The sequence below is a fragment of the Danio rerio genome, chromosome 7, assembly GCF_052040795.2.
Source record: "Danio rerio strain M-AB ecotype USA chromosome 7, GRCz13ab, whole genome shotgun sequence".
NCBI classification, from domain to species: Eukaryota; Metazoa; Chordata; class Actinopteri; order Cypriniformes; family Danionidae; genus Danio; species Danio rerio.
In genome coordinates this window covers 41,176,613-41,204,578 of record NC_141027.1, presented here as the reverse complement: position 1 = coordinate 41,204,578, position 27,966 = coordinate 41,176,613, and the positions used below count along the sequence as shown (strand labels likewise).

At 37.5% G+C, this 27,966-nt stretch overlaps 1 protein-coding gene and 1 long non-coding RNA gene across 14 annotated transcripts in view; one reads left to right on the top strand and one right to left on the bottom strand.

Annotated features, from left to right (window-relative positions):
- The window catches only part of shha (sonic hedgehog signaling molecule a), a 108,121-nt gene that overhangs the window by 6,399 nt on the left and 73,756 nt on the right, over positions 1-27,966 (bottom strand). For 12 of the 13 annotated variants that reach the window (XM_087258776.1, XM_087258780.1, XM_087258777.1 and 9 more), the window contains one exon: positions 8,647-8,795. Coding sequence is in view for 1 of the 13 variants with exons in the window: in NM_131063.3 (NP_571138.1) it covers positions 309-608 (300 nt within the window). In the remaining 12 variants the exon portion in view is untranslated. 13 annotated transcript variants of the gene reach the window in all.
- On the top strand, positions 30-27,676 carry LOC147843135 (uncharacterized). The gene is made up of 3 exons (XR_015496030.1): positions 30-812; positions 1,805-2,040; positions 26,546-27,676. It is a non-coding gene; the product is annotated as an uncharacterized LOC147843135 (long non-coding RNA).

The following is a 27,966-nucleotide window of genomic DNA, read 5'->3' as shown; positions in this document are numbered from 1 at the left end:
ATTTAGCTGTCACGAGACTGACATATTCTGACCACCACAGTCCCTTCAGATCAGGTGCGGCACTCATCCGTCGGGACATCCACGTTTTATAAAACAGATAACGCGCGCCTGACGCGTCTCAACGCGCGGACAAATGCATACATATGATCAGAAGAAGCGCATAAATATTTCACGCTGCCTTCCACAATGAGGGTGAGCAAGGAGGCAAGCAGCCGGTCCTCTGTTGATGGCACAGGACTAATTCACAATCCTTGCACGAATTCAACTGTACTTTCCGACTTTCAGATTTCGAAAGGCGAAAGAATTACCTGTGTCATGAGCCTGTCCGCTCCCGTGTTCTCCTCATCCTTAAAGATAATGTCGGGATTGTAATTTGGAGTAAGTTCTTTAAATCTCTCCGAATTGCGCGTTATCTTGCCCTCGTATCTGCCGCTGGCCCCTAAGGTCTTCTCCGCGACATTAGGTATGAACTGCTTGTAGGCGAGAGGTGTCAGCTTCTTCGGATGTCTTCTTCTGCCGTAGCCTCTGCCAGGACCGCAGGCCAGTCCGGACACCACCAAGGACAGAGTGAGAAGAGACACCAGCAGCACTCTCGTCAAAAGCCGCATTTTGCCGCACGCTGAATCTCGCTGCGGTGTTCTCGAGCGGTCTGTCTAGCAGGGTTTCTCGTTGTCGAGGCGCGGATCTCCGGCGATGTCCTTGCCGTCTCCTCGGTTCACGCGTGTCCCTCAGCAGCGCCAAGCCCCGACCGTGACAGGTGCGGAAACGTGCGACTGATAACGCATCGGAGGTTTGCGGCGGGGATGCGAAAGGTAAGACTGACCTCGAAATCACAACGTTACTTCAAGCCACAGCCACTTAATGCGAGAAGCCTCTTTACTCCTATGTATTATAGCTGCGATCTGAGGTAGGGAGGGACCTGATTGGCTCGACGGGACGAACACTTCTGATGTTATCCCACAAAACAGACGCGCAAAAAACCTTTAAAGAAGGTGGGTTTCAGGGGAGGGACGCGGTGAGATGTGAACGCATCAGTTTCTCCCACTGCTGTCTGTGTGAGGCTGCGACGTGCATGTGTGCTCACTTTCTTACATCCGTGTGTGACCCGCTAATGAACCATTATTTCTCAAGTCATTTGCGTTGCTGCACGTAAGGTTGAATCAATTATACAACTTTCGAAACTTCATTTATCACAGCAAGTGCGGAATGTGCGCGTTCACCATCACCCGAATTAATCACAGAATAACAGCGTTTCCAAATATGACAACTTTTTAATCGCTTCAGTCACATTCCTGTCAGATTGATCACTTGTTGTCCCATCAGCCTCTAACCTGAACAACTCGGTTACAGAAGCCAGACGAATTAGTGTTTTAAAAACACTCAGATCTTACATTATTTATTGTGCTTCCTGCAGTAAATCAGCACCAACTTTTGTTGTCATTTTGGACATTTTAAAGTCAAGGGTACAATTTACAGGATTTAGTTTCTTGTAAATGTTGTACAGATTTCAAAACGTAAAAACCAGGATTGTTTTGATGTATCTGGTGTTCTTTATTATAAAGCTGCCAGTCCCAAAAAAGGGGTTTTGCCATTTTGGTTCCTTTCAGAATCTTTTAGTGAAAAGTTTTTTAAAAGTACAATTTTTTCATAGTGTGAGGAATATTTTCACACTCTAAAGAAAGTTTTTCCCTCTTTAAAGAATCAAAAGCTTTAGTAGATGTCAAAGGTTCTTCGTGGAACCATTGAGAGGACCTTTATAATTAAGAGTGCGGTGTACAATTGATTATTTCTCTATCTTTATCAGGTGCTTTTCCATGGTGTACCAGAGCGAGAGAGCAGGAGACAGAGATTAAGCTGGCTCTTCTGCCCAACAGCTTATTTGAGATATTGGAAAAGGCTCTTCCTGTGCACACAAATGCTAAGCTGTCTGTTTGGGAGAAAGATCAGCCTGCAAAAACCCTGTCACCCCTTAAAGTCCACTTCAGTGACAGATTAAGCCATGGTAACCACTGTGTTCCCTGGCCCATAGCAGCGGGTAAGGTATGTGTTTCATTGTCTTATTTTCTCTTGTTTTCACACATTTTCTAGACTGCTCTATCAAAGATGGTGGCTGCTTGTCTTGTGAAATACATTAAGAAGATCAGGGCCCCTGCTGAAGGTTTTGTTCAATTGAGCATGACAGATGATTTGTTGTCTTATTTGTTCTAGTCTTGAGGTGTCCAATTTTTTTTGGACCACGGAAATTTTATAAATGCCATTAAATGATGACATGTTTTTGACCCATTTAGCTTAATTGTAAATTGAGTCTTAGTCAATTAAGAAAATTACAGCAGGATAGCATTAAATCAAGCAGTTTCTCTCCTCTAAAATATCTCCAGATCTAGCAAACGGTCAAACAGATCTTACTTTGTGTCCAAATATTATGCCCACCTGGCCACTGATGTCCAAGAGGAGTGAATTGTGCAGACTGGCTTAGTACTTTAGTTCAGGTCACAATTTCTGCTATTAACTGGCTCATTACTAAGCCCACACGGAATCTGTGCCCACAGATTTCTGCAGATTTCCACACATTTTTAACCCATCATCGAGTCTATTCATTTACTTGTGTAAATGTGTGTAATTTATATTTATTCAGTTTTTAAATTAATTTCATTAATATTATTAAATATTATGAAAGTGTTCATATGATTTATTTACAATACAGTTTGTAAAGTAACATTTTAGTAGATATATTATATGAGAGACTTGCTTTGTTTATCAAATAAGTGCATCTTATTGGATTTGTATTGTAAACATTAAATAAAAGTTAAAAAGGTATATATATATATATATATATATATATATATATATATATATATATATATATATATATATATATATATATATATATATATATATTCAGGTTTTAGCTATCATACTCCTGAAATCATTTCACATAAATCTGCAGATCTTTTTATAAAATTCTGCTCAGAAATAGCAAAAAATGTCAGCAGGTTCTGTCTGGTTCTACTGATTACCTGCCTATTATTAAGATGCTAACTGCTTATTAGTGGTTGTAAAAAATGATCTTATTCTGCATCACTTATCCTACCCTAAACCCAACTTTTACTAGCTATTAATAAACAGCTAATTTGTAGTTTATAAAGCTTGTAATGATAGTTAATGGTTTGTTAACACTATGAATTGGGACCTAATCTAAAGTGTCACCGACTGGCTTTTCATAGGTTTCCACAGTACGGCAAACACTATATGAACTGACTAACTTATTAGTTAATTAGTTTATTAGTTTAAACTAGCTTCCCATATGTCATTATTAACCCCTCTCCCCCTTAATTTATTCTGTTCATTGTTGAACGTTTAACTTGACAGTTTAAGTGATTTTACTGACTTTTAGTAGTTTGAAATAATATAATAATGAAATGCTAATATATTAATATATGTTCAAATATAGTATGATGAGCAATATATACAGACGTAGTTCTGCTACACTAAAAAAATAGTAAATAGTCGACAACTTAAAATTTTAAGGCAACCACCTTCAGGTCATTTTTGAGTTGACTCAACTTCAAATGAGTCAAGTGCAGTACTTGGGTTGAAAGTTGAGGCAACTCAAAAAAGCTCTGGAGCAAGTTGCCTTACAATTTTTAATTAAGATAACATAAAACTAAACAGAAGCACATATAAATAGAAACAATGTACCCATAAATCACAAATGAACACAAATGAACATTTTGTACAGTGAGAATACTACTTTTAAATCAATTTCTGCAACAGTTATTTTACCTTCAGAGTATTAGAAAGTTAATAAATCAGTGTGGCTGACTTTTTAAAAAATCAGCACAGACGCAGATGCTGTAGTGAAGTGTGATTTTCCTGTTTCTCTCATATAGCTGCATTTATAAGCAGTTATGAGATTACTAATCATGCTAAAACAATTCTATGGGAGCAGACATAACGATTATGTAGACGTCATGTTTTAGGTCATTCGATTACGCAACTGTATGTTTAGCATGAAAAAGCCCCACAAACAAACACAATGTGGTGTAATTCTGGACCTCATACAAGATCATGTGCCGCCCCAATTGACTAATCCTTTGAGAATGACCCTAAGCAGTCGGTGTACAGCAAAACGGTCTTAAGGACAAGCATTCTGTGGAGGAACACTTAGCCTCGATTTCGGGCAGCTCTTTGTGTTGTTGTGGACTGCAGGGAGTGGAACGTGGGGAATTTCACAATCACGTACCTGAGGTTCCAGCTCAGCTCCGTCTCGGAGTGTGTAAAGAGTTTTTTATTTGCCTCACTCAGCCGCTCCCTCTACTTAAACATAGTCTCAGTGCTCTCAAGGCCAAGGCAAGACAGCCAAGCCCCAGGTCAACCCAACACAGCGGGAGGGAGAGGAGAGTCTTAGAGATGCGCAAATACGTGCTGTTTCAATGTGAACTGAGATTTAAGGGGCAAAGGGGGCTAGTGAGCACTAAGGGTAATTCATAAACCAAGCATTTTCATAATGACTACCTGCATTCCGTGATAAAAAAAACAAACAAAGCAGTTTACTGATATTATTAGTATTAAAGGGCACCTATTTCACAACATTTTCAAGATTTAAGATGAGACTTTTTTTAAGACATGTAGCTGTTTATGTTGCCTGTGCCTTTAATGCTAGTTCTCCCCACCCACCGTTCCCATGTTTCAATCTCCACCTCGGCTGTGTCAGTTAAACAGCAGAGTGACAGACATGAAGGAAGCAGATCTCACGTAACGTTTGTGAGAATTACTACAGTAAGAATTTATTCAATCATCCCCATGATTATTTGATGTATTTGTTGTGGCGCTGCGATGAGTCACACACAATGTCGTTACAAAGTTCAGTCACTCACGCACACACAGCAGCCACGTATACACTGCATTCACGTTTAAATTTGCACTGTGTTTGCTCGCAAATGTGACAGGATGCACATTAATATTCACTGCTGTGTGGATATCCGTTATGTTGATGTACAAAATAATCCTAATTTAACGTCCACAAACCGGGATTGAAGCGTCTTCTTTTATAATTGTACTGACATGAGGCTGTGCTGATGAAGACTGTAAAATCACTGTAATTCATTACAAACACGCACTGTTTTAAAAACATTTTAAACTTGTAAAACTCATTCTTGATCACTTTTGATGATCACAGAGAGCTGAACAGATCTTTTAATCCTGGTTGTTCTGCGCATGTCCTGTTTTGTTGATATATATATATATATATTAAGGGTGGAGCCGAACCCGAATACGGTATTCGGAAAGGCACGAATAGCGTGTTTTTACGAATACTTGATTCGAACAAATACTTGAAAAATTATTTGTATTCGGGAGCAAGAAAAACACTATATCAAAAAGCAGCGTTTCCTCATGAGACCACAGTGCATGCCCGCGTGAGTGAGTGAGTGAGAGAGAGAGAGAGAGACAAAACGCGCCAAAGCCCGAAACTGAAAGCGAGACGTGACTTTTAAGGGTTGTTTCATATGGATTTATTAATCATTCTTACTGTTCAGTGATCGCAAACTGCCGTAGTTTATTAAAGACGCAAACCTCTCACTGCACGTCAGCTGCGCGCCTTCAGCAGACCTCCTCATTCCTGCAGCACAAGGGCTTTATGATTGTTTATGCGCGCCAAAAGTGGCGGATCTGTCCGGTAAAATATCTGACTGCGTGTCACCGCATCACTGTTTGGCGAAATATTTGACTGCATGTCACTGCATAACAAACGACTGAAAGGATATAACTAGAGAAATCTCCACTGTGCTACTGAGAGCGTATGGCAAGCCGTTTTAGCATTTAAACCTTGTTCAGACTATCCATAAATATATTTAGAGATATCTCTAATTATATTTTGACTTGTCATAATTATAATTCGACTAGTCAGATTGGAAATATCTGCAAATATATTATGATAGACTAGTCATATTCCTCCATTGACTTCCATTGAAAAATATTTGCAGATATCTCTAAATAAGTTTTGAATAGTCACAATTGTAATTAGATATATCCCCAAATGAATTTTGACTAGTCAAAAATCCAATTCAAGATATCTACAACTGTAATTAGACTTTTAGTAAATTAATTAGAGATATCTTCAAATATATTTGTAAATATCTCTAAATATGATAAATTAAAGATATCTCTAAATGTATTATGACTAGTAAAAACTCAGAGATATCAATTACAATTGTTACTAGTCAAAATTCATCTGATTTCGTACTAATACAATTGTAATTGCAGATATGTCTAATTGTCATTCTGAGTAGTGCACTAAAAGCATCCTCTCCTGATACTGTCTGTGAACCCCCCACAATCATCAATCCCCTCAATCAGCACAGCTATGTTCTACTAAATCCTCCACAAGCACCAAACCATCAACACAGCCACATTCTGTCCCAGCAAGTCAGTTTCAAACATAAAAAAAACAAACAAACAAACTTTGTGTCTTTTTTTGTGGCTGGCAGATGATAATAGCAGGGCTGTATCTTTTAGTATTATATAGAATACTTTTGTTCTGCCAGATCTCCCGGGCAGGGGTTTATTAAGATTTATTTAGTTAATATTAGTTTTTGGAATTCTGTCCATTGGAAAGAAGTTCTTTCAGAAGAAGAACAGTTTTGAAGTAGTTTGAAGTATTATTTGTTTTTATTCTGTCTATTCAGTGTCCTTCAACAAGAACAGTGGTGGTGGGGTTCATAATATTCACAATGGTATTTTATTAGTTGTTGGTTTAACCATGGATGAGATAATGGCTTCTATGTTATTTTCTTTTCAATGACATTTCTTATCACATGTTCAAAAACAACAGCCAATATTGCATATCTATAATTTATATAATGGGTATAATTAAACAATACTTTCACTATAACGTAAATTAGAAGTGTAATAGAAAAAATATATATTTTTGCGCCATTTTGAATTTTACTCGAATACAAATACAAATACAAATACTTTTCCCCCCTCAACAAATACAAATACAAATACAAATACCGGCTGCTCCGCACATCCCTAATATATATATATATATATATATATATATATATATATATATATATATATATATATATATATGTTACTACGGAGACATGTTATTACACGGCTGTCAATCAATTTGGTGGGTGGGGAAGCCTCACTCCTACAACATGTTGTGGTGGGCCTCAAAATAGGAGAGATTTGGATCCTATATTAACATCGGGAAATTAAAAAAAGAGACTTATTGTGTTTATATCACCTCAATATGACTATGGACACACTAGACCTACCTGTAAAAAAATGCTTAATTTTATGGTTTATTTCTGGCAACTTCTTTAAAAAACCCTGTAAACTAACGGTTGTTCCATTACAGAAATATAAAGTAAAATAAAGGATATTAAATTACATAAATGTCCTTAAATGTAAATCTCTGGTAAATTTCTGTAATTCAAAATCCGTTATTTTATGGTAAATTACTGTAATTTAACGTCCATTATTTTACGTTTTATTTCTGGCACCCCAGCTTCTGGAAATAAACCGTAAAATTACGGATTTTTTTACAGTGTACACAGTTCTGTCCAAACAACTTACAAAAGATGATTTTCATCATAGGTGCCCTTTAATTATTAACGATTAATACATAATGGGCCATTGAATTATTCAAAAATAATGCACACCTGTGCTGATGAGACATGTCAGTGTGTTTTATTTTCCAATTGTTCAACTTATACTATGGTTACCACACCTATAGACAATCTACAAATGTAGTATGCCAAGTCATTTGTCAGTTTTTTGGTCCAAAAAACCACTGCTACAGTATGTGTAAGAATATTTTCTTACGCATATCATCCAAATCCTTTTGTTTTGATTTTTGGTTTTGATTTGAATTATTAAAATTAAGTGGAACTGTAATGGAGTCAAGACCTGCCTTGAACAAATTAAACAGTGTAAAAATAAACGCACACCTTAAAAATTAGCCAATCAGAATTTAACAGCCCTTTATAATATTATAATGGATATTATAGGATGGTTTTGCATTTAGTTGATTGTAGTAACTCCTGAAAAGGGGGATGTCAAAGGCCCTGTAAAATGGTGATGGACAGCAGAGGAAAATATAATTGCAGGCATATGTGAAAGTTGAGGATGCAAATAAGCGAGCACATGAGAGTAAACCATCTGCTTCAGCATGCTTTGTTCGATTGCCATTTGACCTGAGGACACAGATAGTATCTTTTTAATGAACTTAGGGTGCTTGTGGCCTGTGCCATATTACCTAGAGCAACAGTAATTCCTCTGGAAATTTAGTCAACGTTCTACACAGCTGACCACAGTAACCACCGAAAAGCGAAAGCGTCATTAAACACCCAATCACATGCTGCCATAAACACAAGCACCATCCCTCCATTGGAAGTGTTGCCTCCTACCTGAGTGTTCAGAAACATTCCACAAGAACAGTGCGCTGTGATTTCAAAACATTCCCACACTCAGTAGTCTACTGGACAGCTTCCAGGACGTTGCTCACTGAACAACATTACAGCCAATATTTTTCATATTGATTGTAAAATTAATTGTTAACTACATGTGTCTGCACGCTTCAGCTTCTGAGGTGATAGATAGGAATTAGTGTTGAAATAAGTGTTGTAACGTCACCGAAGAGCAAAATGATCCAAAAGACTGCAGTTGAGGACGAGGGAGAGAGAATGCAGCAGTTCCTCATCACAGCTTTGGATAATGACCTCATTCCGGTCGCCAGAGTTTTGTGATCGAGGGCAGCACAACTGTACGGGAAGGAAGCAAACCTGAAATGAAGAGAGGAGGAAAAGATGTGAAAATAAAGCATAGGTTTGTTTAGTGGGCAAAAGGTGTGGACTGTGGAAAGATGCAAATGTCTCAGCACACATCTTTAGGGGTTTGAATCTGGAGTTTTATCTAGCAATTTATCAGCATCACTTTTGATCAGAATAACAATAAGTTCATTTGACCTCCTGAATTACATTACATACTGTATTGCATTATAGTACTATATACTGCAATTTTTTCAACCACCTAAATATAATTTACAGATGTGTTTATTTTTAAAAATATACATATGTTTATATAATAAGCAGGATAATGTTCTGTGGTGGCTCAGTGGTTAGCACTGTCATCTCACAGCAATAAGGTCGCTGGTTTGAGTCCCAGTTGGACCAGTTGGCATTTCTGTGTAGAGTTTGCATGTTCTCCTCATGTTTTTGTGTGGGTATTGTAACGGTGGTCACACACACAAAAAAAAAATTTTTAATTAATAACTCTTAGGTTAGATTCGAACCCGGGTCTCCCGCATGGCAGGCGAGATTTCTACCACTGAACCACGGAAGGTGCTGTTGAGGCGGTGCGTCTGGTAATATCTCCCTCTAACGCAGTCACCCTCGGGCAAAAAAAAATAAAATATATTATAATATAACATACATATATTAACAAATTTTATGCATGATTTCGGGTGCCAGACAAGTTTTAAACCTTGCCACAAATAAATCTAACTATAATTAATTACCCAGGATAGCGAAAACAAAACTTATACAAGACCCTCCGTTACATACAGTAACATAGAACCATACGAAATAAGAACAAGAAAATCGAATTCCACTTAGAAAGATTTAATGAATTAATTTAAATGGCAAATACAACTACAAGTAACAACAATACCAAAAATAAATATTTATATAGTCAATATCCTACAATCATTTTAAGTAACCCAAAACAAGATTCCTCTCAAAAAACAACAACAAATACACCAAGAAATAAATAAACAAAACTTTTCAAATTTCTCAAATAACTAATTAAATGAAATAAAGGGAGGTTGGGTGGAGAATGTATGTATGTAAGTGTATGAGTGAAACTGACCCAAGAGGCTTGCAGTGGTGATGTCAGGAGGTTACACGTCAGCAGTTCACTGGCTGGCAGGTGACTTGGCAGAACGGATAGAAATGATGAACAGGCAGCCGTTTTCGGAGGTGTCCTAACACATCGCACCGGTAATTTTTCAACACGAAGGTAACGTAAGACTGGCACTCGTCAGCAATTACCAGGAAACTTGGTGTTACGGTGGCTATAAAGGACAAGTCAGTGAAAACTTGAGCATCGCCGCATCTCTTCCTCAGCTTCCTCAGACCCAGGCAGAGCCACACCCGCAACGCAACTTGGTGACGCAAACACCACTCCCACACTGGAGGTCAGAACTCTCTCTCTCAGAAAAAAAAAAAAAAAAACCCTTTTATATAATTTCACATCATCGTAATTGGTTGTAGCATCCAATGGGGATGAACTCATTATAAAAGGCAGTGACAAAGGAAGTAAACACAAAATAGGGGCAGTACAGAAAGTTTCTGTATTGTCACAGTATATTCCTGGTGCTTTGTTTTCCCACAGTCCAAAAACATGAGGTATATGTGAATTGAATTAACTAAATTGGTAGTAATGTATGTGTGTCATGAGAGTGTTTGGGTGTTTTCCAGTACTGGGTTGGAAGGTGGAAGGGCATCTGTTGTGTAAGACATATGCTGGATAAGTTAGCAGTTCTTTCTGCTGTGGCGATCCCTTATTAATAAAGTGACTAAACCGAAGGAAAATAAATGAATAAAAAAGAAGGCACTTAATAACAATAATCAAGGCACTTAAAATACTATTTGTTTAAAACAGTTGAAATAATTTGACAACAGTAATGATTGCAGCGCAAAACTATTGCAAGGAAAATTTCTAGTTTACCGCAGTGAAAAAAATGTAGGAAGTAAATAAGGAAGTGAGCTGAATAACTTCAGTACACCTGCGGAACTAGTCACTTTAGTCTCTCACAGGACAACGCTGGTCTCTCCTAGGACATTACTGGTTTCACACAGTACATCACTAGTCTCTTGCAAACATCACTAGTCTCTCATGAGACATCATTTTCTCACAAGACATCACTAGTTTGCCACAAAATTTTACTACTCTCTCACAGGACATCACTTCTATTTCTACATCACTTCACTAGTCTCTCACAGGACTTTATTGGTCTTTCACAGTACATCATTAGTCTCTCACAGGAAATCACTACTAGTCTTTTACGGGACATTGCTACTAATCTCGCACAGGACATCACTAGTCTCTTATTGGACATCACTACTAGTCTCTCATAGGAAATCCCTAGTCTCTCAAAAACATCCCTGGTCTCTCACAGGACATCACTAGTCTCTAAAAAAACATCAATAGTCTCTCATGGGACATCACTCATCTCTGATAGACATCACTAACAGGATAACACTAGTCTTTCACGGGACATCACTAGTCTCTTACAGGACATCATTAGTCTCTCACAGACATCACTAGTCTCTCACAGGATTTCACTAGTTTCTCACAGGACATCACTAGTCTCACACAAGACATCACTAGTCTTACACAGGACAAAACTACTAGTCACTCAAAGGCATCACTAACCCGAAATCACTATTCTCTCACAGGACATCACTACCCAGACATCACCAGTCTCTCACAGGCCATAACTAGTCTCTCAAAAACATCACTATTCTCTCACAGACATTACTAACAGGACATCACCAGTCTCTTACAGGACATTACTGGTTTCTCATAGGATATCACTAGTCTCTCACGACACATAACTAGTCTTTCAAAAACATCACTAGTCCCTCACAGGACATCACTAATCTCTCACAGACATCACTCATCTCTCACAGGACATCACTAGTCTCTCAAGGGACATCACTAGTCTCTTATGGGACCTCACTAGTCTGTCACCGGACATCACTAATTTCTGACGGTACATCACCAATAGGACATCAGTACTAATCTCTTCCATGGGACATCACTAGTCTCTCACAAGACACCACTAGTCTTACACAGGACATCACTAGTCACTCACAGACATCACTAACAGGACACCACTAGTCTCTCATGGGACATCACTAGTGTCTCAAAAACATCACTAGTCTCTCACGGGATATCACTAGTCTTTCGTAGGATATCAGTATTCTCTCATAGGATTTTACTAGTCTCTTATAGGACATCACTAGTTTCCCATAGACAAGACTAAAAGGGAACCACTAGTCTCTCACGGGACATCACTAACAGGATATCACTAGTCTCTCATGGGACATCACTAACAGGACATCACTAGTCTCTCACTAGACATAACTAATCTCTCACATGACATCACTAGTCTCTCACAGACAACACTAACAGAACACCACTAGTCTCTCATGGGACATAACTAATGTCTCACAGACAACACTGACAGGACATTACTAGTCTCTCACGGGACATCACTAACAGGACATCACTAGTCTCTCACGGTACAACGCTAGTCTCTCACAGGACATCACTAATGTCTCACAGACAACACTGACAGGACATTACTAGTCTCTCACGGGACATCACTAACAGGACATCACTAGTCTCTCACGGTACAACGCTAGTCTCTCACAGGACATCACTAGTCTCTCACAGGACATCACTAATGTCTCACAGACAACACTGACAGGACATTACTAGTCTCTCACGGGACATCACTAACAGGACATCACTAGTCTCTCACGGTACAACGCTAGTCTCTCACAGGACATCACTAGTCTCTCACAGATAACACTAACAGGACATCACTAGACTCCCACAGGACCTCACTAGTCTCTCACAGGCAACACTAGTCTCACACAGGTCATCACTAGTATCTCACAATACATCACTAGTCTCTCATGGGACATCACTTTTAGTCTCTCACAGAACATCACTATTCTCTCACTGGAAATAACTATAGTCTCTCACGGGACATCACTAGTATTTCATGGTACAACACTAGTCTCTCACAGGACATCACTAACAGGACATCACTAGTCTCTCACGGTACAACACTAACAGGACATCACTAGTGTCTCAAAGACAACACTAGTCTCACATCCCTAGTTTCTCACAAACAACACTAGTCTCACACAGGACATCACTAGAATCTCACAATACATTACTAGTTTTTCTCAATACCTCACTAGTCTCTCACGGGACATCACTAGTCTCTCATAGGATTTTACTAGTTTCTTACAGGACATCACCAACAGGACATCACTAGTCTCTCACTGGACATCACTAGTCTCTAGTAGGATTTCACTAGTCCATTACAGGACATCATTGGTCTCTCATAGGACATCACTAGTTTGTCACGGTACATCACTACTAATTTCTCACAGGACATCACTAGTCTCTCAAAGGCTTTCACTAGTCTCTCACAGGACATCATTGGTCTCTCATAGTACATCACTAGTTTGTCATGGGACATCACTGCAAGTCTCTCACAGGACATCACTAGTCTCCCACAGGGCATCACTACTAGTATCTCACAGACATCACTAATCTCTCACAGGCTATCACTAGTCTCTCACATGACATCGCTAGTCTTTCTTAGGACATTACTAGTCTCTCACAGGACATCACTACTAGTCTCGCAAGAGACATCACTAGTCTCTTACAGACATCCCTTACAGGATTTCACTGGTCTCTCACAAGACATCACTAGTTTCTCACAGGACATCACTAGTCTCTCACAGACAGACATCACTAACAGGACATCACTTGCCTCTCACAGACATCACTAACAGGACATCACTAGTCTCTCACAGACATCGCTAATCTCTCACAACCAACAAACTCAATGTTTACCAAATCAAATGAATTATATTTGCTGTCATAACTAAAGTAAAAACTACACAGGTTCTCTGTCAAATCAACGTGCTCCTCATAGTAGTCTAGTATTATGATTCTTTCTGCTGATGAGAGATTTAATCAGTGGCAAGACTTTCAGTACAAATCTTAAACATTTACATTGACTGTGCACTTGGCATTCTGACGGTGTCAAATGTACTTGTTGTGTACATTTTTGTCATATACGATTATCACCATATTGACTTAAAAGATTATTTTAACAAATAGTAACCTAAAAATACTTGATGTACAGCTCTATTGCATTCACATGTTTAGAGTACATCAATGCTTAAAACTAATTATATTGCAAAATGAAGATAAAGTACAATGGGTAACACTAAAGTTTTGTAGCTGTCATTACATTGACTTTAGTTAAATTATCTGATGTTAACACGGAACCTTACTGTACAGAGTTGACTAACAAGAGGCCTACATTATAGTCACTGGATGTTTAACTTTGTAGGCCAGAATAATGTAATAATGTTAATAAACAATAATCTAAATATTCTTAAAACACTTAAAATATTTAAAAAATATTCCTATAATTTTAAATAATAAATAATTACTCACAGTGTTTTCAATTGCCCAGAATATTTATATTGTTCATTTTTATTATCATAATATATTGAATTACTGAATATCAGCATACAGTATGTTCAAAACACACAGATCCAGCTGCAGTGTTAGTCGTCTATTGAGATTCTCTACATTATCAAGTCCTCTCATGCATTTGCTTTTTGTGGATGTCCAGTCTTTTTGGGGTACTTGAGTTGGAGACATTGTAAAGATGCTATTTTCTAGAAATCACAGAATTAGAATGACCAGCTTCCCTTACTATGACTGAAAGAGGGCTCCATTTGGAAAACCCATTGTCAAAGAACTGAAATTGTAGCTGGTTTTCTATTTAAAATCTCCACCATAATTTTAATCTTCACACTTGAGCTTTTGGTCCTGTTACTACTGTTTGGGGTTTTATTTTGGTGTAACAACGGATCATTGCTGCACAATAACATACTTATGTGATAATCAGAATAGTTTAAACCAAAAAAGCAAATAAGAAAAAATTAAAACAAATGATTGAGAAAGTCCAAGAGTGTATTTGTGAGCTTATTTAACATCCTTACCTTGTTTTACAGGCTCTAAAGTCTTGTAGTAGCTTCAAAAGCAAAATCAGCTTTCCAAAATCTATTAATAGAGCTCAATAAACTCCAGACAAACTTGCTTTAAGAGATGGTTTAGACATGTTTCTGTGTGTTTTATATTAGGGATTTGTTCAAGGCTTAGATTCTGCTAATAATCATACAGAGCAAAGACATTTGTTAGTTTAATGGAACATCTAAGGCCAGTTTTAATGTTCTCAATTATCCTGAATCTCTAGAAAACACTTCTGTATACTAAAACACATAGTTTTATTCATAAGTTACACATGACTTTTTTTTTTTTTTTTTTTTTTTTTTTTTTTTTTTTTTACACTTGTTTCAAATTTCTTTTATTAGGTTTTTACTTGGAATATCAACCATAACAGTCATTTTATAATTATCCATCCATGTTAGTGTTTACCCTACCCCAACCCCAGTTGAACATTTCCCTCCCTCAACAGCCTCTGTTGAAAAAAAAAACAAAACAAAAAAAAAAAAAAAAACAAAGCAAAACATAAAAATAAAATAATAATAATAATAAATAAAATTAATAATTAACCATGATAAAAAAAAAATTTAAAAAAATAAATAACTAAATAAGATGAAAATAAATAATAAATATGTTTTTATTCCTATGTTATTGCTCAGTTTCAGAATCAAGAGAGTTTGCTAGTAGATAATCTAAAAAGGGGCGCCACAACTTGTCAAAGGTCTTTAAAGAACCAGTAAGTGATAGTCTAATCTTTTCCAATTTAATACAAGTAAACACTTCTTTTATCCATGCATCAAAAGATGGTGGAGTGACATGTTTCCACTTTAAAAGAATGAGACGTCTCGCTATTAAAGTAGTAAAAGCTAAAGCCTTTTGGACCATTACTGAAAGGTTGGCATTTACTGCAAACCCAAAAATGGCCAAAAGTGGATTTGTATCCAGATCTATGCCGAATGCATCTTTTAAAGTTTTAAATATTTTAGTCCAATAAACAAATAATTTGGGGCATTCCCACAACATATGGATGAGATCCGCTGGTGATTGTTTGCACCTATTACATGCATCGCTGACAGAAGGGTATATTTTAGCAAGTCTAGCATTAGTGTAGTAAACCCTGTGTAGGATCTTACATTGTATTAGCCCATGTCTTGCACATATAGAAGAGGTATGTGTGAGCTCAAGAATATGCTCCCAGTGTTCATCAGAGAACTGAAAACCTAAGTTCTCTTCCCAAGCACCTCTGGCTTGATTTGCAGAGCTTGGGTTAATATTGTGATTCAGGTTATAAATGGTAGAAATGCAATGTTTTGAGTGTGGTTCAAGCTTTAATAAGTTATCTAATGGAGATTCAGGAGGTCGATTTGGAAAATGAGGAAAGAGTTTTTGCACAAAGTGCCTGATTTGAAAAAAACGAAATAAGTGTGAATTAGGTAGATCAAATCTTTTAGAAAGGTTATTAAAGGATGAGAAAATGCCACTCTCATAGAGGTCATCGATTGTTTTTATGCCCTTATTAAACCATACTCTGAAAGCTGCGTCTGTATTAGATGGTGCAAAACAGTGGTTTTTAAATATTGGAGAAAGGATGGAGGACCTATGTAAACCTGTGTGTTTCCTAAATTGAGTCCATATCTTAATTGATTGGGATACTACTAAATTTGAGCTGACCTTTGCAGGTAACGGTAATTGAGAGGATAAAACAGAGCTCAGAGAAAGGCGAGTTGAAGACAGTTCCAGATAAACCCAACACGGAAGTTCAGAACTTATATTGTTCCTCCAATATAAAATCTTTTGAATATTGCAAGCCCAATAATAATGTAAGAAATCTGGAAGTGCAAAACCCCCTCTGTTTTTAGGGAGCTGCAAAATAGATTTCTTAATTCGAACTGGTTTATTTCCCCATAAAAAGGAGGTGATACATTTATCCAAATCTATAAAAAACTTTTTCTTAAGGTAAATTGGAATGTGTTGGAATAAGTACAAAAACTTGGGAAGAACAATCATCTTGATTAGGCTTATGCGTCCAGCAAGAGAAAAGGGAAGTTTGGACCAGCGTTCCATGTCAGATTCACAATTTTTAAGTAACGGGATAAAATTAGAGACATACATTCCACTTAAAGATTTGGTCACAATGATACCTAAATACTTAAATCCATCAACTGCCCATCTAAAAGGAAAAAGTGAGTGTGTAAGGTTTTTTGCCAGAGGATTTAAAGGGAACAGCTCACTCTTATGAAAGTTAATTTTGTACCCTGAAATTTTACTAAACTGGTTTAGAATGTTCAAAATAATAGGGACAGCAACCACTGGGTCAGAAATAAAAAGTAAAAGATCGTCCGCATATAAGGATAATTTATACTCTCTATCTAGTCGTTTGATACCTTTAAATTTAACATCCTCACGAAGCCAGATTGCTAAGGGCTCAATGGCAATGGCAAAAAGTAAAGGCGACAAAGGGCAGCCCTGTCTAGTGCCCCTCTGGAGCAAAAAAGGAGTTGAAAACACACCATTTGTTAACACAGATGCTTGCGGAGAGACGTACAACAATTTGACCCAGGAAATGTACCCATCATCAAAACCAAATTTCTCCATTACACGAAATAAATATCCCCATTCCACTCTATCGAACGCCTTCTCTGCATCAAGGGCCAAAACCACCTCTGGTACATCTGAATCGGGCATATTGAGAATATTTATGAGTTTCCTTGTGTTAAAGAAAGAGTGTCTTCCATTCATAAAACCTGTCTGGTCACCTAGAATTATTTGGGGTAGCACTTGTTGTAACCGCAAGGATAAAATCTTAGTTAGAATTTTGTAATCCACGTTTAATAGTGAAATGGGCCTATAACTGCTACACAAGAGGGGATCTTTATCTTTCTTGGCAATCAAAGTAATTGTTGCTAATGATAAGGTGGGAGGTAAGTAGCCCTTAGAAAAGGCTTCGTTAAACATGTTCTGTAATGCAGGGGCTACTGATGTAGTAAATGCCTTATAGAACTCTATGGTGAACCCATCAGGGCCTGGTGACTTGCCGCTTTGTAAAAGTTTGATAGCTTCTACCACCTCAGAGATTGATATTGGATCACCAAGGGTCTTACTGTCAATCTTAGGGAATGTGATCTTATCCAAGGGCCACTCCCCACAGTTACTATCTGATGGAAGCTCCGAAGTATAAAGATCTGAATAAAACTCAGAGAAAATGCTATTAATTTTATTTGTGTCATGGAAAATTTCTCCTTGTGGTGACTTTATTCCTGTAATCAGCCTTGATGTTGCTGATGCTCTAGCTTGATGCGCTAGTAATTTACCTGCCTTATCACCCATTTCAAAAATTTTTTGTTTAGATTTAAGCAGTTGAACTTCTGCATTATTTGTGGTTGAAAGATCAAATTCCATTTGAAGACGAAGCCGTTCCTTATACAGATCTTTGTTCGGTTTAGCAGCATACTGATCATCTAAGTTTTTTAAATCCTTCAAAACTGCATCTAATTTCAGCTTATTGGCTATATTTGTACCAGATATATAGGAAATTATCATGCCTCTTAAGTATGCCTTAAGCGTTTCCCAAAGGGTCCCTCTGCTAATGCCTGGTGTGTCATTAATTTCAAAAAATAGGGTAATTTGTTCTGACAAAAATTGTTTAAATTCCTCTCTAGTCAAAAACAGAGAGGGAAAGCGCCACGGTTTGTAAAAAAATTTAAACTGAGAAAAATTTATATCAACAGAAGTAGGAGCGTGATCTGATATTACGATGCTATGATATTCACAGCTCGATATATTGGAAAGAAGTCTGTTGTCTACTAAGAAAAAATCTATTCGTGAGTATGAATGATGAACGTTGGAGAAGAAAGAATAGGCCTTACTAGTGGTCTGTTTTGATTTCCAAGGATCAGATAGCCCTAATCGTTGTGCAAATGTGTTTAAAATTTTGGCTGAGTTGGTTAATGGACTCGGTTTGTTTGAGGATCTATCTAAAACTGTGTCCTGAACAAAGTTAAAATCACCCCCTAAAATAATATATCTATTTTCAATATCAGGAATAGCTGAAAAAAAATTTGATATGAACATGTCGTTATCCCAATTAGGAGCATAAATACTTGCCATAATGACAGACACATCTCGAAGTTTGCCGGTAATTATGACATAACGCCCATTAGGATCGGATACAACATCTGTTAACTCAAAAGGGACACTTCTATGAATAAGAATAGCGGCACCTCTTGCACGCGCACTAAACTTTGAGTGATACAGATGGCCCACCCATGCTCTTTTAAGCCGTTGTATATCAGTTGTTTTAAGGTGGGTCTCTTGAAGAAAAAAAATGTCACCTTTAAGGTGTTGAAGATGAGATAGAATGCGGCTCATTTTGACATTGTTGTTCACCCCTTTAACGTTCCATGAAATGAATCGTGTGCTGAAACTCTCTTTAGTCTTAGCCATTGTCAATCTGCCATGAGACAGTTTCATGTCTGAGCAAAGTAGAGAAATATAAAAGAAAAATGAAGTACTTCAAAAAGGAAAGAATAAAACACAAAAACAAAAAACAAAACAAAAAAAATAAATACAGAACCAAAGCCTGATTCCTAAACCCCATTCCTAACTTATCAATATAAACCCTAGCAGGGAACCTGCTACACATCAATCTCTTAATGAGATTGCATACTGGGCCCCAGCTCCACAGAACTATACAAATTAGCCCATAAATGAAAAGAAACAACTGGTCAGAACAAACGGTCATTAACAAAAGCAGCAAGTATAAAAATTGACGGTCGACATAGCGCTTCTCTTAAGCAGTGATAGGTATACAAACCTACATTGTTGGAAGTCCTAAAATCACACAAATGCAAAATGATCCATGCCAAGTGAGCTTTAGTGAGTCTCAGTAGTCATAAAACGTCCAGTGAACATCACTTGGCTCATAGAATTACAGGAGCATACAAACGAGGTATATAGGTAGAAATAAGCACCTTGAAACATTCGTATAGAACTTTACACACATGACGCATCAACAATAGTTCACCAACCTTAAATAGTATAATTGACTATTATCTGAAATGCCCAGATTGCCGCATGTCAGATTAGTACGTCAGATCCAGAAAAAAAAAAACCGCATCGGGTTAGTAAATTTCCAGAGGTTGAGATAAGTACTGCTCACACAGCATCTGTCGTCTCGCGCCGATAAGCTTTAAGAAACTCGGTGGCCTCCTGAACTGACGGCAGCCGCTTCTTCTTACCGTCCGATGTAGTAATGAAAAGTTTGGATGGATAATGAAGAGACGGTCTCATACCCAGCGTGTATAGTTCCTTCATTACAGCTCGGTATTCGGTGCGCATTTCCAGTACTTCGGGACTATAGTCCTCGTTGATGAATATTGGAGTACCACGATATTGAAGCTTTCCTCTCAGCTTACGGGCTTCGCGAATAACCAATTCCTTGGTCTGGAATTTATGAAAGCGGATTATCACGGATCTGGGTCTCTCCCCTGGTTTTGGTTTCGCTGTAAGAGCCCGATGAGCACGATCTAACTCGGGAGGAGAGGTAAAGAGGCTCGCGCTAAAAACTTCCATAAGCAACTCTGTGAAGAAAGTGGAAGGTTGAGGACCTTCAATCATCTCAGGTAGGCCGAAGATTCGTATATTGTTCCTCCTACTTCTCCCTTCTAGATCCAGAACTTTAGCTTTGAGTTTAGCATGCTGGTCAGCCAAGGTTGTGTACTCCGACTCCAGTGTTCTGACAGTCAAGCTGCTGGCGTCAGCATTTGCTTCAAGTGAAAGAAGCCGCTGTTCGTGGTCATTCACAGTGGTGTGTAATGTATCCATCTTTGCCTCCAAACTGGAAAACGCCGATTTAAATTCGGAAGACAGTTCCGCTCTGTGCTCTTCCAGTAGCATTTTTAAAGAAGTAATGTCGGCTAAGTTCCCGCTAGCCTGTGCTTCATCCTTTCTAACGTCGTCTTTCTTAGTGTTGTGTCTTGCTTTTGAAGCCATTATCTCACAGAACGTTTCACAATAGTAGACCGACTAATATACTGATAAGTTGATATCTTTTGGGCTCGAAAAAGGAAGTTTTATAAAGAAACTGTGGGAGCGTGAGCGAGACGCAGCTACTCCACACGCATGCCAACCGGAAGCCCCCACATGACTTTTTTTAGTTTAGAGGGCCAACTTTATCTAGTTACAGTGTAGTCTAATAAATAATAGTTTCCTGTAGATGAGTATCATATTAGAACATTTGAAAGGTGTGGTTCGAATCTGTGGAATTTTCCCAGAACAAGAAGGGGGGATTACTGTATAGACAGATAGACAAACCTGCACTAGCCCTTCCAGGTGTGTCCTTAAAGTGGAAATGAAAAAATACTTTGAGCCTACTGTTAACCAACAGCAATATACAATTCAGTGTTAAACACTGAATACTGATGTGTCTCGTCGTTCAGCTTATTGCTTCTTCAGAAAGCCTAATAAGGGCAGTTGGTTTAGTATGTGGCAGAAGTTCAGTAGACAGGCACATGACACATGCTTGTAAAGCTTGCACCAGGTTGAGAGGTGGTACATTTTTCCTCTGTATTCTATTTATTTGATTTTGTTAGTCCCTGTTTGGCCAGTCCCATATTGCCTATGGCATGAGTCACTATAGTCTACAGCTGATAGCTAGCTATAGCAGATACACCAACACATCATCTAAACTCTTTTAGACATTGCATTATTAACATTTATCACACATGTGGACAGTTTTGAGGATTCGGATTTATGAAAGGACACTAAGACCCCTGTTATTTTAATATATACTTGTCTTAGTTTTAATATTTTTGTTGGCTGAATTCATGCACAAATAAATCTCGGCAACCATGAAATTATGTTAACAAAACTTAATACAAACAAACCATTATCTTCAACAATTTCTTTTTTTTTTTTTTTTTTTTTTTGCTGTTTTTAAGCATTTCATGTAAACTCCAATTACTTGAAAAAAAGAGCTTGTAAGCACAAACTGTTTAAAATGTCCTTTTTGGTTACACACTTGAAGGTGGTGTTCATAAGTAAGTATTGTGTATTCATATAACGCATTTATAGTGTATGGCCATACACCCAAAGCGCTTCACAATCATGAGGGTGTCTCTCCACACCACCACCAGTGTGCAGCATCCACTTGGATGATGCAATGGTAGCCACAGGACAACGGCGCCGGTGCGCTTACCACACACCAGCTATTGATGGAGTGGAGAGACAGTTATAGAGCCAATACGGTGGTTGGGAATGATTAGGAGGCCATGATGGGTAAGGGCCGATTGAGGAAATTTGGCCAGGACACCGATGTTAGACTCCTACTCTTTACGAGAAGTACCATGGGATTTTTAATGATCACAGAGTGTCAAAACCTCGGTTTAACATCTCATCCGAAAGATGGCACTCACTTACGCCCCATTCACACGGGGCTTCAGCGTCAACGCTTGACTGAAGGCGTGTCTGAAGTTGGGGCTAACACCATCGTCATAGCAGCGTCAGCCAATGATTGAATTCAGTCAGCAATAGGCTTTGAATTCAGTCAGCAATAGGCCACTGTCTAGCTGGTGTATTTGCATACAGCGATCTGATTGGCTGACGCTTCCATCGGCGCTTGAAAAGTTGAGCTAGTCCCAACTTCTGCAGCGGGCAATGCCTCTGTTGTGGCGCAGACGGATCCACAATGCAGTTTGGCAAAGCCTGACGTCACCCATTCAAAGTGAATAGGAAGCGTTGATGCTGACGCCCCAGTTGATGTTACAGTATAGTGTCCCCTTCACTCTACTGGGGCATTAGGACCCACAGAGACCACAGGTTGAGGGCCCCCTGCTGGCCTCACTAACAACACTTCCAACAGAAACCTAGTTTTCCCATGTGGTCTTCCATCCAGGCACTGACCAGGCTCAGCCCTGCTTAGCTTCAGTGAGTAAATAGTCTTGGGCTGCAGGGTGATATTGCTGTGTAGACTGGCATGTTATGAATATGAGATTTTATGCACTTATGACAACTGTCACTAAGTGTCATTTTCTCGTTAGGTCATTTTAAATGGTAAGGTGACATTAGCTGTGTCTCATTTTAGTGGTTGCATCCTCCCAAGGATGCATTGGAAGACTGTCTCATTATTGAAAAATTTGAAGGGATCTTCAAATGCAGCCTCAAAATGCATCCTTCGCTTACCAGATAATGAAGGACACAACTGGTGGATTCTTCACGACCTTGAACATCCCTAGATTAATTGCGCACTGATAATAGCAGTACGTTTTTAAAAAAAAACTCTGGATTATAGTTTTAAATGTGTGAATTAGGTTTATTTCATGTCGATATCTAAACACATGTTAAAGAAACAAACCAGAGTATGTAGTGTCTTACTAAAAAGTGAATTTATAGACAGTTTACAGTTTTATGTGTACATGTATGGATCAAAGGGAATATTCATTCAATAATTTTCTGTTCAGTTTAGTCCCGTTTTGAATCTGGGGTCGCCACAGCGGTATAAACCGCCAACTAAACAGCACGTTTTTTACCAGCAGATGCCCTTCCAGCCACAACCCATCTCTGGGAAACATCCGTACACTCATTCACACACATACACTACCGACAATTTAGCCTACAAAATTCACCTGTACCACATGTCTTTGGACTGTGGGGGAAACCGGAGCACCCAGAGAAAACCCACTCGAATGCAAGGAGAAATGCAAACTCCACACAGAAACGCCAATTGACCCAGCCGAGGCTTGAACCAGCGACCTTCTTGCTGTGAGGTGACAGCACTACCTACTGCGCCACTGCTCACCCCAAAGGGGAAATATAAGCTTAATAGAAGTTCAACGGCAGCTGTTACTGTTGCTAGCTGACAAAATCTGTCCACTGTAGGCTAGATTGGCCTGTGTGCACACACCTCCTTCAGAGGATACAGCCTCTGAAATGAGACACAGCCATAGTTTGAGATGTCTTTGATGACAACTTGGCATCAACAAGTTAAACAATACTAATAACATAACAACATAGCATAATGTTTATGACAGATTTATGACAAGTTATGTTGTCTTGGTAATGTTAAGCTGTCATGATAAAGACACTGTTTTCTTGTTTTTGTATTATTAAGTTGTCATGACAAACACAGCTTGTGATGTATTAAGTTAAGTCAAATTGTCATGATAAACACATCTTAAACAGCATTACACTTACATATAAAATTACAACTGAGCAAATAACACCTAATGATAGTGGCCATGTCATGAATATTATTAAATTCAATTTATGTTTATTTATATAATGCTTTTACATTAGATTGTGTCAAAGCAGCTTAATATTGAAGTTGTCAGTCTAGTTTTTACAGTTGAAGTTCAGTTTAGTTCAGTTCATGGTGATTTTTCACTGCTGAAAGTCCATACACTGTCCAATCCATTGATGCACAGCTCCACAAGTCCCAAAGCAAGAAAGGCAGTGGTGACAGTGGCAAGGAACAAAACTTCACCATTGATGAAGTGAAGGAAGAAACCTTGAGAGAACCAGGCTCAGTTAGGCATGACCATTATTAAAGGTGTCATGACAATCTTATAAATACTCCCTTGAAGTAAATCGTTACCCCTTTTCACTTTTCTGCAACTTCAGGAAATGAAGTGTAAAACATCAAGTCCCCTATAAATAATCAAAAATACGAAATAGAAAAATGAAAAAATCATATATAAATTGTTATATTTACAATTACACAAAGTAACTTACAAAGATATATTGCATAAAACATAATTTTGAAGTAGAAATACTGAAATGGTACTGTCCTGTAAAACCTACTCCAATAAACTTAACTTGAAAAATGTATTTATTAACGGTGCACTATAGACCCACTAAAAATGAGCAGTGAAGCTAAATCACAAGGGACCGATTGGTGTTCAATCACTCAAACCAAATGACTTCCTAATACGTAAAGCAGTATGCATGATGTTGGCAGGCAGTTTGATCTGTATGTCTACACAGGTCGGGAAAGCACCTCAACCTTTATCTTTATGACTGTAACTCAGTGTCTGACTGGAAGGGGGTGGGGCGATTTAAAGCACTTCTACTGTAGACTAATGTAAGCCATAAACGTGAAGACCAACCTCACAAAACCAGAGATCACAAAGAAAACAGACAGGTGTGAGGGGATATGAAAGACATCGAAGGGGGTCAAAGAACGCAAACATACAAGTATGAATTATGAAAAATAAAAGTCCAAAAGTGATGCAATACAATAGGAAAGCATTTTGGTTCCCCAAAAAGCCTCTGAGTGAATATATTGAAAATAATATTCTGAAAAATCGGAATAAATCTTTTCCACTATAAAGACGCTTTTGTGCACCAATATGAAAATAAAATTACTTGGATCCACAGAGTGCAGAAATTCAAAAGGGCATCATATAGCATCAAATTTAATTTATTTAAATTGATATAGAATTTCTTTGCTATCATCCGTCCTGAAAAAAATTGCCAAAACTTTCATTCATTTAAAATTCTCTTTAAAAACTCTTTAAATGATAGTTTGTTTACATAATGCACTATTTAACGAAAAAAAAAGCTATTATTTGACCTACATGTTAAGCCAGGGTTGCCCAAACTCGGTCCTTCATAGTTTAGTTCCAACTTCCTTCAACACACCTGCCTAAACGTTTCTAGTATACCTAGTAAGAGCTTGATTAGCTGGTTCAGCTGTGTCTAATTGGAGTTGGAACTAAACTTTGCAAGACACTCCAGGACAGAGTTTGGCCACACCTGTGTTAAGCAGATTGTTATTATTATTATTATTATTATTATTATTATTATTAATATTTCTTTGCTACTAGTCTTGGATTAAACATTTCCATACCAACACCCACATAATTATAACTATATAATTTCATAACAATTTATTTTATAGTAATTAAAGTCAAGTCTTTATAATTTTTTTTTTTAACAAAATATTTACAATTCTGTCATTCTGCTTGCCAGCAAAGACATGCTCTGTAACTAAGAATGTATGATATTTTGCTTAAATAGCAATGGCATTAAATATCGCAGAGGTATGAGGGTGAAATGTTATCATTTAAATATTACCATTTAATAAAAAATTCAAACCTTAGCCAAAAATGTATGCTGTTTGGAATAACAGCCAAAATAAGTTTAACAATGACAAAATGGCCATAAGTATGCACAATCATTAAAGGTTTCATGGATGGAGCAGGGTTTCATGTGGCTATCTAATAAAGAACCTTTATAATTAGAAGTGTTCATGTATAAACATTGGCTTCTATAGATTCCTTCATTTCCATGATGTCACATTTTAAACAATCAATAACACTTAAAGAATGATTTGCTTGGTGCTTACTTTTCCACCGTGACTAACATGAAGTCAAAATGCTTCAGTAAGTCAGCCATGTGAGAGCCGCCACATCCAGCATAAATGACAGGAGGGTGCATAAAACCTCACCAACATGCCACATTAGAACTGAAGACCCGGCGCAGACAAACACTCACCACTCACAAATGTGTTGAATTTTTCTCCACTCCAGTGCTGTTGTAATATATAGGTCTTTAGTGAAGAGCAAGTCACACATTTCACAGCTTTTGTATAGGATTTTGCTCACAGTAATTACATCACACAAAAATATGACATGCTCTGTTGAGTCAAAAGTGCGATTTGTTCAATATTTGTGCTGTTTCCGTCATTGTGTTTTCTGTTTGGCAGGCTGAAGTTGAGGACGCTTTCATAGACGTAGGCGACCTTGCAGATCCAGGAATGAAATAATATCGAGCATTCTGGAATTAAACGTACATGTTTCAAGCTTTCACACCAATGGCAGGTATGCAGAGATTAACAATGGCGAAAGAAAAACTTTTAGTTTTATAGCTACATTTTATACCTGCTGTGGACCAAATAATATATATATATATATATTCAGTATTCAAGAACTGATTTGTTGATTTGTTGTTTGTTGTTAATATAGAAAAGGAAGATGAGACAAATCTAGCCAATGTAAATATGACATTTTATATTGGAACCTCAAAAAATTGTTGACAGTTTCAAGGCTAAATCTTCACATTACCAATGGTTTGTTGGATTTTATTTGATTAAGTATTGTCATATTGTCAAGCCAGCAATGCTATTTATTTACAATGCTGTTAAAATTGATGTACTGATTATGTTTACCTAACTTTTCACTTGTGACAAAGTACCTCATTAAAGGTGTGTTTGATTTACATATATCATATTCCACTGCTTTGATTCTGGGGTAATTCTTCCAAGATTTACACAACAGATGTCTGTACTGTACTGTATAAATATCTGTCAGCCAATTGCATTTGATTTTACTGCCTTTCTAACAAAATCTGGACTTTTATAGTCCTATTAAAGCTCCATAAAGACCCAGGATGGTTGCATTTTTAAAAGGATTTCTAAATAAATACATTATACTTTTGTACGGATGAGATAAAGGTAAAAAATTCATGTAGAGCTTTACAGTTATAAATACCATAATAAATCAATATAAATTAATACATAATTTTATTGTTAAACTTGACTGCAAAACTGTTTTGTTGTCAACTGTAAACACAATGATTCTTTTTTGCAAATAATTTATGATTTTTTGTATGAAATGTTAACTAGTGTAAACAAACCCTGTATGTCTAGACAGAATTATACAAAATATCCATCTGCTAAAAAAACTGATTCCTGTTGACCAATAACTATAGATTTTTCAACTCTTTTTTTATTGTTGTTGTTATATACTGTACTGTACAGAACAGATTTAGTAGATTGTAGCTCATCACATTTTATTTCCACTTAAAAATAAATAAATGTGACATTTCATAATGATTTGACCAAAAAGACATCATTATGTAATTTTATATTAGTACAGAAACTAGATTGAATGGCACTGCCTGTCTTCACTGGTGCCACCAAAGCTCTGAATGTGTTTCTCACTGACTTTTAGCTTAGTGTTTTACAAATTAAAATATTAGTGATGAGAAATACATCTCAAGCATTGCCTTTGATACTCTTAGTCTTCATTTGAGTAATTAATTCCCAAACTCTACACAGCCTCCAACCAACAACTCTGCTACCTCTATTCATGCTTGTCTTTACCATACCAGACACTTCTAGCAATA